The 13,924-nt window shown below is 41.0% G+C and overlaps 1 protein-coding gene and 1 non-coding gene across 2 annotated transcripts in view; both read right to left on the reverse strand.

Moving 5' to 3' along the window:
* Window positions 1-8,145, reverse strand: part of LOC143206068 (uncharacterized) — a 45,686-nt gene extending 37,541 nt beyond the window's left edge. The window contains exon 1 of the mRNA XM_076418979.1: window positions 7,485-8,145. Coding sequence (XP_076275094.1) covers window positions 7,485-8,046 — 562 coding nt within the window. The 5' untranslated portion in view covers window positions 8,047-8,145. The remainder of the gene's footprint in view (window positions 1-7,484) is intronic.
* LOC143206073 (small subunit ribosomal RNA) lies at window positions 669-2,657 on the reverse strand. The gene has a single exon (XR_013008104.1). It is a non-coding gene; the product is annotated as a small subunit ribosomal RNA (ribosomal RNA).
* Window positions 8,146-13,924: the final 5,779 nt, after the last annotated feature.

Raw genomic sequence — 13,924 nt, forward strand, 5'->3', positions numbered from 1 at the left:
TTCTATTATAAGACGACGACGACGACGACGACGCGCGCTCACGTCATAGACAGCGCTTGCGCCCCTTTCGCAGCCGCCGTCGACTTTAAAACGCTCTTACGGTTTATTTTCGTCTTCTCCACTACACACAACGAGAGGAGCGGAGACAGACTACTCGAAATGGTGACGTTCGTTGTAAATTTTCGTCGTCTCACCTCGTACGACAACAAAAGAGCATACGCTGATCATAGTTTGGCAATATTTTCGTAAACTAAATCTCACCCTTTTGGAATGAAACAAACGAAGGGTGATAAGATTTTCGTAAACTAATCACATTACCGATCATCGTATATGTTCGTCGATATGAGGATCGAAACGTCGATTAGAAATATAATTGGCAAAATCGTTTTATTTTGCGCTCGATTTGTCCATTTATAACGAAATCCGTCGTAGGCCGACGATTATTACTCGTCGTCCTATATAACAACATCTTCATCGTATATATCTCCGCTTTCGGGCGTACATCTTTTAAAACCATATATTATAGGTACCCGAAAACAGCTACGTTGACGACGTCGAAATTCGATCGGAACTTCCGAACTTCGTAGATGGCTCTTTAACGTTCGACAATGATTTTTACAGACTTGTACGTTTACCTATTATATATATATAGGCATAACAACACACTGTAATGATCCTTCCGCAGGTTCACCTACGGAAACCTTGTTACGACTTTTACTTCCTCTAAATGATCAAGTTTGGTCATCTTTTCCTACACATCGACGACGCCGAAACGCCATCGCGTGTCGATCCGAAGACCTCACTAAATCATTCAATCGGTAGTAGCGACGGGCGGTGTGTACAAAGGGCAGGGACGTAATCAACGCGAGCTTATGACTCGCGCTTACTGGGAATTCCTCGTTCATGGGGAACAATTGCAAGCCCCAATCCCTAGCACGAAGGAGGTTCAGCGGGTTACCCGGGCCGCTCGGCCAGGGAAGACACGCTGATTCCTTCAGTGTAGCGCGCGTGCGGCCCAGAACATCTAAGGGCATCACAGACCTGTTATTGCTCAATCTCGTGCGGCTAGAAGCCGCCTGTCCCTCTAAGAAGAATAGTTTGTACGCCGACAGTAAAAACCGCGCACGAACCGCGAAACCCGAAAGCAACGCGGCCGGCGGGCCTTTAGGATGTCAAAAAGCGCCTAGTTAGCAGGCTAGAGTCTCGTTCGTTATCGGAATTAACCAGACAAATCGCTCCACCAACTAAGAACGGCCATGCACCACCACCCACCGAATCAAGAAAGAGCTCTCAATCTGTCAATCCTTCCGGTGTCCGGGCCTGGTGAGGTTTCCCGTGTTGAGTCAAATTAAGCCGCAGGCTCCACTCCTGGTGGTGCCCTTCCGTCAATTCCTTTAAGTTTCAGCTTTGCAACCATACTTCCCCCGGAACCCAAAAGCTTTGGTTTCCCGGAAGCTGCCCGTCGAGTCATATTAGGGAACGTCGACGGATCGCTAGCTGGCATCGTTTAAGGTTAGAACTAGGGCGGTATCTGATCGCCTTCGAACCTCTAACTTTCGTTCTTGATCAATGAAAGCGTTTTTGGCAAATGCTTTCGCTTCTGTTCGTCTTGCGACGATCCAAGAATTTCACCTCTAACGTCGCAATACGAATGCCCCCATCCGTTCCTATTAATCATTACCTCGGGGTTCCGAAAACCAACAAAATAGAACCGAGGTCCTATTCCATTATTCCATGCATACAGTATTCAGGCGAAATTTTAGCCTGCTTTGAGCACTCTAATTTGTTCAAAGTAAACGTGCCGGCCCACCTCGACACTCAGTAAAGAGCACCGCGGCAGGATTGAGTTGGGCCGTCGTAACCACGACGCGCACAACACGCACGCCGAAACGCACGCGCGACGGCGACGCGACACGACTAAGCCCACCGGCAGGACGTCTCGCGAAAAACACGCCAGTTAACACCGCGAACGATGAACCGGCGGCGCGAGACACAAATTCGACTACGAGCTTTTTAACCGCAACAACTTTAATATACGCTATTGGAGCTGGAATTACCGCGGCTGCTGGCACCAGACTGGCCCTCCAATTGATCCTCGTTAAAGGGTTTAGAGTGTACTCATTCCGATTACGGGGCCTCGGATGAGTCCCGTATCGTTATTTTTCGTCACTACCTCCCCGTGCCGGGAGTGGGTAATTTGCGCGCCTGCTGCCTTCCTTGGATGTGGTAGCCGTTTCTCAGGCTCCCTCTCCGGAATCGAACCCTGATTCCCCGTTACCCGTTACGACCATGGTAGGCGCAGAACCTACCATCGACAGTTGATAAGGCAGACATTTGAAAGATGTGTCGCCGGTGCGAGACCGTGCGATCAGCTTAAAGTTATTCAGAGTCACCAAGTTGTACGATGACGAGCGCGAACCCGAAACCGATTGGTTTTGATCTAATAAAAGCACTCCTTCCATCTCTGGTCGGAGCTCTGTTTGCATGTATTAGCTCTAGAATTACCACAGTTATCCAAGTAATTGTGGGTACGATCTAAGGAACCATAACTGATTTAATGAGCCTTTCGCGGTTTCACCTTAATTCGGTATGTACTGAGACATGCATGGCTTAATCTTTGAGACAAGCATATGACTACTGGCAGGATCAACCAGGGAACTGTTCTTATTATTTTATCGACACGAAGCAGATAAAACAAATACAGACACAGTTTATTTTATAAGTTTGACTTATAAAGAAACGTGTGCGTAAGACGACGATATATAATATATATCGACGACTAATAAAAAGGAGGTGCATGATAGCGCGCCTAGACGACGGAAAAACCGGTCCGAGGCGCCACGCTCTTACATTTTAATATTAGTTGTCTAATAAAACAAAACGATATCATCATCTTAGACACATCTTTTGTTTTTTTTATACACAACCGATCGACTAGGCACCCAATTATCTCGATTATCGACGACGATCGTCGACTACGTCGAAAATTGGATGCCGCAAAATATCGTTCGGCGTTTATAAGACCTCGAAAAACATTCTCTCCGAACCCTTCGCTAGATAGAAATATATAAAGCGACAAGGAAACCTCGTACGAGAAACGTTTCGTGATTTTTTATTTTATTCTCGCTCGGAGAGCAGAGAGCTATCGCAAAATGTGTTGCTGTTTTATGAACGTTCCGATGAAAAACCGATACGTCCATAAAAATAATAATTCCAATCGCATATGAATCGTGGATCATCTTCTTCTAACGAAGCCGAATGTTCCCGCCGAATTCGCGATCTCGCAGTGATACCGTCGTCGTCGTCGTACGCTTCCCGATATATCGAAAAAAACCGACCAGGAAGAACAACGAAACGACGATACAAAATCGCGAGAGCGTTACGAATATATAATAACACGACGAAATACGCTTTTTATTTAGATAAATAAAAAAATACGGTTCGGATCTTATATATTAACATATAATATGTAATACCACCTTCGCTGATCAAAAGCCACTCGGTAAAAGTGTCACAGCGCCGGTCGACCCGACCCGTCGTATCCGTCTCTCGTATCGCCCCACGTAGAAGCGCACACGATTTAAGCGCGGGTCTCTCGCCAGCTATCGGAAATGTATGGGTGTTTTAGAACAGATCGTTTATACGGACGTTGCGCAAATTTTTCGTTTTTACGTCTGCCCGTTCTCGTTATTATCGGAATGTTCCGATGAATAAACTTTAGCTTTAGACAACGTGAACTTCTAAAGCAATAATTTTAACCTCTCGTGTTAATACGTCCTCAGGCCGTTTCTAGACTGCCGATCACGTTCTTTAAAAGTCGGAAAATTCCGATCCATAAAATTATGCTAGTAGAATGTAAAGATCCTTCATAGGATGGATACTGTCACATATCGATACGGCGATCGGAGTAAAACTGTTCTCACGTATTTCAGGACATTTTAGGTTGTTACGTCGGCCCGTTCGTTATTATCGGTATATACCTATGAATAAATGTTTTGCTTGTAGAACGTAAGATTCCAAAAGAATGATTCGCCGAAACGATGGTGCACCCTTACGATCGGATATTTGCCGCTTATTGGCCATTTTCTATAATTCATCCGTTAGATATCGTTTATCGACTACGGATAAGGTTTTCCGATATCAGAATGTTCCTAAGGATGATTCGAAAGTGATTTGAACGAAGAATTTGATAGAATGAATCCTTTATTTATCCATTGAGTACAGGGTACGGAGTGTCTGCGGGGTCAGCTAATATATTATATTTCTCTCTCGACGTAATGGTAACTCGAAGTCCGAACCGCGCTCATGAAGCTCGGTTTCAATCCAATCCATGTTGGTCGGTTCCTCGAGAGGAACGCCGTATCTTCGCGGTCGACCGCCTAATGAATCAGGTGGTAAAAGTCCAAGCCCAGCGCGGCAACGGCAGGCGCGTTCAACGTTTTAACTGCCAATTCTACGGTCATTCATCGGCCAACTGTAAAGCCACTCCGGCCTACGTCAAGTCCCAAAGACAGAAATTCCCCGCCGAAATGCACCAACTGTTGAGAACCATACACCGCAAATTACTCGGGATGCAAGTGCCGACCTACTCCAAAAACAACCAAACCCAAAAGACCAATTCCTCCCCCCACTCATGTACGGGGAACTCAAGATAACAGTCGTCTGGCTGGTCTGGATTCCACTAGAACACGAACCCGATCTCCATTGGCGAAATACTCTTCGGAACATATTCAGATGACCAAGGAGATTTTCAGGCCATTTTCAACGCCATCAACCACACAGCTATTGGAAGAATTACTATCGGCCGGGATAATAGATGAGTTGGAACTTGGGCTTATTGCTCCAAGCGAACCAACTCACTACTCCTCCAATCGACCGACAATAATTGACTTTTTTATCTATCAAAATTCGAATCAAGCCTCTGACCTGCAAGTACTCCAAGATATCGATTCTGACCACAGGCCTATCCTCCTCACCCACCATCAGCGATTTTCCACTGAGTTCCACTGTCCCCAAGCAAGGTCAACCTAGTAAACGAAAAAAAAAGTATCTTCTCTTTGACGATCCTCATTATATTAGGACGATAGTTCCATTCTAAATTCTTGATTAATTACAGTTCCTATTTGTTCATTTCGAGACGTTCCCGTGATTAATACTTATCGTGTAGAAATTAGCCACAATCCACAATTAGCCACAGTTAGGAAAAATAAATTAATTATCATATAGTCATAAACGTAATAAAAATGAATACACATATTTTCGAAGTCACTCCAGAAATACTTTACCTTATTTTTAAATAACAATCTCGGGCCGTACCATTTTTACAAAACTTATTCTATATACTTACTATATAACAGATTATAATGATATAATATAATTCAATACAATAACTACAATATATATATATATATCTGAAAATTCTGTTTTTATAAAATGTCAGCTACTGTTTAACATTTCATTTTTTAAAATGTATATCCAATTGTGGTTCTGAAAAGAACCGATTTTGCAGGTAAGTAGTATATTGAAACACACATAGGTATGTGAATTAATTTACTTAGAACTGGTATATTTGGTGACTGCTTTGGTACCTTCGCTAACGGCGTGCTTAGCCAACTCACCGGGTAACAATAACCTAACGGCGGTTTGGATTTCTCTGCTCGTGATCGTTGATCTCTTATTGTAATGGGCGAGACGCGACGCTTCGGCGGCTATCCTTTCGAATATATCGTTCACGAAAGAATTCATGATCGACATGGCCTTGCTGGAGATACCCGTATCGGGATGAACCTGCTTTAAAACTTTGTATATGTAAATCGCATAGCTTTCCTTCCTCCTGCGCTTCTTTTTCTTGTCGCTCTTAGAGATATTTTTCTGGGCTTTTCCGGCTTTCTTGGCCGCCTTACCGCTTGTCTTCGGTGGCATTTCGAAATAAAAATCCCGACGTCTCACGTACCTCAAAGAGTACTTAACTAAAAAAATGCCTTTAATTCTAGAACTTATAACATTCGAAGGAACACTTCTAAGCCCCGCCCATAGCCCGAGTTAGAGTCTGATTGGTCGCGTATGATATAACGAGTTTGGCTCGCGGACAAAATTCCAGGCCGATCTGTAAGAAATTTCCAGTACCGTTTTTGATTTAAAGGTGAGCAGTATCTAACAACGATCGAGATTAACATGTCCGGACGTGGTAAAGGCGGAAAAGTGAAGGGAAAGGCGAAGTCTCGTTCCAATCGTGCGGGATTACAATTTCCTGTCGGTCGTATTCACCGACTTCTAAGGAAAGGAAATTATGCCGAACGCGTAGGGGCCGGTGCTCCCGTTTACTTAGCTGCCGTAATGGAATATCTGGCGGCCGAAGTTCTCGAGTTGGCGGGTAACGCCGCTAGAGACAACAAGAAAACAAGGATTATCCCTAGGCATTTACAATTGGCCATCAGAAACGACGAGGAATTGAATAAACTGTTATCTGGCGTTACTATTGCCCAGGGCGGCGTCTTGCCTAACATTCAAGCAGTATTATTGCCTAAAAAGACAGACAGCAAAACCAAATAGATAACGCAAACCGTTTAAAGTTTTGCATACGCCCTTTAATATCGGTCCTTTTCAGGGCCAACAAAATCGTATAAAAAAGAAGTTAGAATACGCGTTCTTATTAAAGAATAAATATTAACTAGAAAATTTATAAATAATCTGATCTGTACTGAATATTCCTTTATTACTGTTTTAGAGTATCGATCGATCGGTTCCCTAATTAGTTACGGCTCTATCTAGAAAATAATCATTTAAGTAATAATAAGATAATAAATAAATTATATAAATATTCTTTCTTTTATAAAGTTATATTGTGGTTCTGAAAAGAACCGTTTTTTTTTCTATTAAAAAAATACGGTCTTGGACGAACGTATTTTTTAGGGAAGTCGTAGCACGTCCAGGAGTGTCGGGATATTTGTAATTTTCAACTCCGTGTCTTCTTGATCTGACGATGAAATGTGTCGCCTGTTTAATATATCGTCATACGTAGTAGAAATAGTTTTATTTCTTTTTCTTTGGTGATACTGGTTTTTTAGTTTTCGCACCTTCACCAGCGGCAACACGAACAGTTGAGGTCGTCGTCTTAGCACTTTTCGGTTTAGGCGCCTTGGGCTTTTTCGTAGGTCCGGCTTTATTAGATTTTTTCGCTTTGGAAGGCGATTTCGGGGATCTTGCGGCCGTGTTGCTTTTTGCTGCTTTCGAAGATGAACTATTAGCGGCGGCATTGGAAGCGGACGTAGTCGTGGCGGCGGTAGATTTCTTTCCTGTTTTCTTTTCGACGGCTTTTTTGGCAGAAGCTTTTTTCTCGGCCAAAGTTGCAGATTCACCTTTCTTACTTTTAGCTGTGGTTTTCTTAGTTGAGGCGGAGGCGGCGGTCGTCTTTTTTTCCGTTTTCTCTGAGGTTTTTTTGGCAGACGCTTTTTTACCACCGGCTGTCGTAGCTGTCGCGGCACCTCCTACTGGTTTTCGTTTATTTTTCTGTCCGGTTTTGGCAGTGGCCGTTTTTCTTTTCTTCGTACCTGCGGCTGTCGTACCTCCTGCTTTACGTGCCGAAGCCGCTAATTTAAATGATCCGGAAGCTCCTTTGCCCTTCGTTTGTACCAAAACACCCGAAGCGATCCACGTCTTTATATATTTCTTTATAAAGGGCGATAATTTGTCAGCATCCACTTTGTAATTGGCCGCTATGTATTTTTTAATAGCTCTGAAGGAAGTTCCGCCTTTCTCTTTCAATCCTTTAATTGCACTCGTTACCATATCAGCGATCGGAGGATGACTAACTTTCGATTTAGAACTCTTCGCCTTGCTCGAAGTGGATTTTTCTTTCTTCCCTCCTGCAGACGAACCTGCGCTACCGGCTGTAGCTGATGCGGCTCCCGTAGCCGACACCGAAGATGAATTCGACCCGGCCGGTGTGCCTGTTGACGATGCGTTAACAACGGCGGCGGAATTTCCTCCACTCCCTTGATTCGACGAAGGAGAAACCGCTTGTCCGCTAATATCGACGTCCGACATTCTGATATAATTTCTTAATTTTCTTATAAGAACGTTCTAATCACGATTCGTTTGACAAAGTTACGTACGTGCGTATGCTTCTCGTTCGCGTATTTTAACTGTCTGGCGGTCGCTCTCATTTAATGCGTACCCTATATGATATGAGCCGAACGGAGGACTGAACGGTCGAGCGCGAACGACGTTCCATATTCCGGCTTCGTCGAAACGTTCATCGAGCTTGGAACCGTTTACTTATTTCTCATATTAAATACATAAATCCTTTAGAATATCATACGATTTATGTTCGAGGCGTTAAAAGATAAAACGTAGTAGAAGTAGCAAACTTTACCAATAAATTTTACGTTGACTATCGTCTTAGAAGGAAGCACAAAATCAAGCGTTGCTCTCGATTCCGTCGAAACTACCAATTTACATTCGAGTTATAGACTTTCGGTTATAACTATGAAAATATATCTTTTCAAATCTACGTCCCCCGATATATCGTCTTTTGATATAAATGCAATTCCGTACAGATCTAATGCTATTATTGGAGAAACGAGACATATTATTCCTAATTGATGCGGTACAGATTGTTCGTTGTCCAAAACGAATCTATATCGAAACGTACCGTTGTCGAATTAACTGTAAGAAAACAATGACATGAAAATTAACCGATCCTATACTAATATACTTCTTATTTAACGGTTTCTTAACACCATCCGAACTCTGGGTTACAATCGAACGTATCGGGTGAGCAACGATATCGAGACGTCTATAAGAATATCGTGTCAAACCCTTCTGTATCGATACAATGCTCATATATATTATAGTATATTTTGCTTCTTTAGTTGAAATCTGTTTTCATAAATAGTTATCTAAAGTCAATAAATACATGGAACGCGATCTCCATACATACGTGCGTAGAACTACCGTACCTTCTTTGAAATCTTAAGGATTCTCCAAGCTCATCGACGCGAAGTTTATCTCGGAGTATTTTCTCTCTAAAGGAAAACTATATTAAAGCTTCAACGAAGATTCGGTATTCGATTGTTCACCATCATTTACATTCTTGTCATTAACCTAACATTTATTATGAAATCTTATTTTAAACTTTATCTATCTTTTTATATTACGATCGTCTATTATAATGCAGTATATTTGTTACTTTACAAGTAAATCTTAGATGAAAGGAGCAGATATTTAATAAAATTTAACGTCATCTTAGTCCATTTTCGAATAATAAATTTCTTTTTTTATGCTAGTAAATTTGTGGCTCTGAAAAGAACCGTTGTTTTCTTTAGTTGAATAGATACGTTGTTCTGTTTTAATTGGTCAGCATATATAATACTTTATTTAACCGCCAAATCCGTATAGGGTTCGTCCTTGGCGTTTGAGGGCGTATACTACATCCATGGCAGTAACGGTTTTCCTTTTGGCGTGTTCGGTATAAGTGACGGCGTCTCTGATAACGTTTTCCAAAAATACTTTTAATACACCTCTGGTTTCTTCATAAATTAGACCGGATATACGTTTAACTCCACCCCGCCTAGCCAATCTTCTGATGGCGGGTTTCGTAATACCTTGGATATTATCACGAAGCACTTTACGATGCCGCTTAGCGCCTCCTTTTCCCAAACCTTTACCACCTTTACCTCTGCCCGTCATGATTTATTCAATTTAGTATTAAAAGAAAGCAAATTTATAATCGAATTGTGCAGCGTACACCTCGAATACTACGGGTAACTATTTCAATTTCAAATCCTACCATGGGTTTTGTTGAGTTCGAATCGGGTCCCGCCCACAGATGCTAGCCGGACCAATCAGAATATCTTCACACATTATTAAAAAGGGAGATTTCTTTGACACCTTCGATCAGTTTCCAAAAGTTCGTTGGTGCTTGCGCTTGTAATTCTTCCTACACGTTTGAAGTCAGACCCGTTTAGACGATGGCTCGTACCAAGCAAACTGCTCGAAAATCAACCGGAGGTAAGGCTCCCAGAAAACAATTGGCTACTAAAGCAGCCAGGAAAAGCGCTCCCGCTACCGGTGGTGTTAAAAAACCGCATCGTTACAGACCCGGTACGGTCGCTCTAAGAGAAATCCGACGCTATCAGAAGAGTACCGAATTATTGATTAGGAAATTGCCTTTCCAACGATTGGTTCGCGAAATCGCTCAGGATTTCAAGACCGATTTACGTTTCCAAAGTTCGGCAGTGATGGCTTTGCAAGAAGCTAGCGAGGCCTATTTGGTTGGTCTCTTTGAAGACACCAATTTGTGTGCGATCCATGCTAAACGAGTAACTATCATGCCTAAGGACATTCAATTAGCCAGACGCATTAGAGGCGAACGTGCATAAATGCTACGGCTGTCCTATATTAAGGTCGTTTTTTGTATTTATATGAAAAAAAAAGGTTCTTCTCAGAACCACCAACTTCTATTAGAAAAAAGAGACATTGATATTTTTTCCGTTTATATGACGCTTTAGTTATAATATTTGTGAATTGAATTTAGAATATTATGCTCACAAATATATTGTGAATATTGAGGAATCCTTAGTAATAAGGTGTGAACACCTGCTGGATTGACTTGAAGTTTATATCACGATAAGAAAGGGGTATCACATATACTGTTATTATGTTACCGTAAAGGAATGAATATATAAAATAAAATATTTTTTTCTGGATATTTTAACATTTTTATGAACGATTACTATATTTTAATTTATTTGACTTCGTATATATCCTATCTTCTTAACAATAGTTTATTTCTTTTTTTCTTCTTTAAACATTTTGGGGCTCTGAAAAGAGCCGTTTTCCACCCTTCATATTATTATGATCACCTTCAAAATAATATATTTCGTTTACTTAGAACTGGTATATTTAGTGACAGCTTTGGTACCTTCGCTAACGGCATGCTTAGCCAATTCACCGGGTAACAATAACCTAACGGCGGTTTGGATTTCTCTGCTCGTGATGGTCGATCTTTTATTGTAATGGGCGAGGCGCGACGCTTCGGCGGCTATCCTTTCGAATATATCGTTCACGAAAGAATTCATAATCGACATGGCCTTGCTGGAAATACCCGTATCGGGATGAACCTGCTTTAAAACTTTGTATATGTAAATCGCGTAGCTTTCCTTCCTCCTACGCTTCTTTTTCTTATCGCTCTTAGAAATGTTTTTCTGGGCTTTTCCAGCCTTTTTTGCCGCTTTACCGCTTGTCTTCGGTGGCATTTTAAACGAATGAGATTCGCGACCTACCCATACAGCAAAAGATAAAAGACTAAACCGAAATATACCTATAGTCGTTTAATTATTTGATAAATGACGCTACACTTCTAAGCTCCGCCCATTCTTGGCGTTATGTCGTAGAAAGCTCTGATTGGTCGAGTAGGAAACGTACTAGTGTTTTGAGAAGTTGCCGAATAAAAGCTATTCGCTGGACAGTTCACTGCCAGTTGTTCATTCGTTGTCGAAAGGACGTGAGCGTTGTCGCCATTAGTTTTTCGGTTATTTTTAGTTTAAAAAAGTTAGCAATACAATGTCTGGACGTGGTAAGGGTGGAAAAGTGAAGGGAAAGGCGAAATCTCGTTCCAACCGAGCGGGATTACAATTTCCTGTTGGCCGTATTCACCGGCTTTTAAGGAAAGGAAATTATGCCGAACGCGTAGGGGCCGGTGCTCCCGTCTACTTAGCTGCCGTAATGGAATATTTGGCGGCCGAAGTTCTCGAGTTGGCAGGTAACGCCGCTAGAGACAACAAGAAAACAAGGATTATCCCTAGGCATTTACAATTGGCCATCAGAAATGACGAAGAACTGAACAAACTCCTCTCCGGTGTTACTATAGCCCAGGGCGGCGTTCTACCAAACATCCAGGCCGTATTGTTACCGAAAAAAACAGATAGTAAAACCAAATAAGTTACATGAGCCTTAGGGTTTTTGTGTCGTACAAAAACCTTTTAACTATCGGTCCTTTTCAGGACCACCAAAATAATAAAACAAAAAAAGAACTTAAAATTAAAACTCATATTATGACTTGCACTTACTAATTATTTAAAATATTCTAATAAACAGTTTAAGTACTTTAAAGATTGTTTTTTGGGTGTGTAAGATAAATTAAGAGACATTCCAATACCAATAATTATCGTTTTATTAAACAACAATTAAGTCGAAATAATATGAAGGATTTATTTCTAGCGGTTCTCCTTTAGTAAAATCGAACCGTATTATAACATCGCGCCTTGTATATAATCTATGTAATTAACGATGAATTTAAGGGGCGGTCTATTTATTAAGTATAGAGTTTTGGAATCCAAACCCTCAAATAATTAGGGCCAGTTATACTTAAATTATTATTTTAAATAAAATTATGATGATTGTAATGATTGAAAGATTATCCTTAAATCCTAATAGAGCTTCCGTTTTTTAAATATCGATAAATTTGTGGTTCTGAAAAGAACCGTTGTTTAATTTTTCTAAAATTAATTTTGAGGGTCACATTTCACGTTAGTTCGCGAATAAAATGTGACTTAACCTCCAAACCCGTATAATGTACGTCCTTGACGTTTCAAGGCGTATACTACATCCATTGCGGTAACGGTTTTTCTTTTGGCGTGTTCGGTATATGTAACGGCATCTCTGATGACGTTTTCCAAAAACACTTTTAAAACACCTCTGGTCTCTTCGTAAATCAGACCAGATATACGTTTTACGCCGCCTCGTCTAGCCAATCTTCTAATGGCGGGCTTCGTAATACCTTGGATATTATCACGAAGCACTTTACGATGCCGCTTGGCTCCTCCTTTTCCCAAACCTTTACCACCTTTACCTCTGCCGGTCATCTTTTATCGAACCTAATACAAAAAAAATAAATGATCTCGAATAAGTAGCGCGCTCACAACACGAGTGCTACGGACAACTGTTGTCGATTACATTCAATCAGCCCGGTTTTGTAGACTTAGGATTGAGTTCCGCCCACTGGCACAAAACGGACCAATCAGATTAGATAACATGTTATAAAAAGGACTCTCTGATTTTATGACCGAATCAGTCCGAAAGGGGTCGCCGTCGTTTGCGTTTGTTAATTTTTCTCATTACCTCTATTTTAAAAATATGGCTCGTACCAAGCAAACTGCGCGAAAATCAACAGGAGGTAAAGCTCCTAGGAAACAATTGGCTACCAAAGCGGCCAGGAAAAGCGCTCCAGCTACCGGTGGCGTTAAGAAACCACATCGCTACCGACCTGGGACGGTCGCTTTGCGGGAGATTCGTCGTTATCAAAAGAGCACCGAATTATTGATTAGGAAATTACCTTTTCAACGATTGGTTCGCGAAATCGCTCAAGATTTCAAGACCGATTTACGTTTTCAAAGTTCGGCGGTAATGGCTTTACAAGAGGCCAGCGAAGCTTATTTAGTTGGCCTTTTTGAGGATACTAATTTATGTGCGATACATGCAAAGCGAGTAACCATCATGCCCAAGGATATTCAGCTAGCCAGACGTATCAGAGGCGAACGTGCCTAAACTTTATTTTCTATCATTTATAATACTCTACTTATAGTCGTATTTTGCAACAAAAAAAAACGGTTCTTTTCAGAACCACCTAAATTTAATCAAAGAAAAAGAAGATAATTCAATTAATATTCTTTTATCGATATTTATATAAACCACTAAAAGAGTTATGGATTTTTATCTCAGAGTTATATTCGACTACATGTTAGTAATTAATAACAGTCGGTGTACTTATACGCATTGTTTTTAAAAACTAAAGAAAAAATAATGTAATCACTAATAACCAAAGAATAATAATATACTGTTGATAACAAAATTTGTATTTCAATATTGGATACTACAGCTGTATAATATATAAAATTAATTTTTTTAAGATTATTTCTTTTTT

This window comes from Rhynchophorus ferrugineus, unplaced genomic scaffold (genome assembly GCF_030347505.1).
Source record: "Rhynchophorus ferrugineus isolate W39M unplaced genomic scaffold, kcgeb_rfMv2 rfM534, whole genome shotgun sequence".
Lineage (NCBI taxonomy): Eukaryota > Metazoa > Arthropoda > Insecta > Coleoptera > Curculionidae > Rhynchophorus > Rhynchophorus ferrugineus.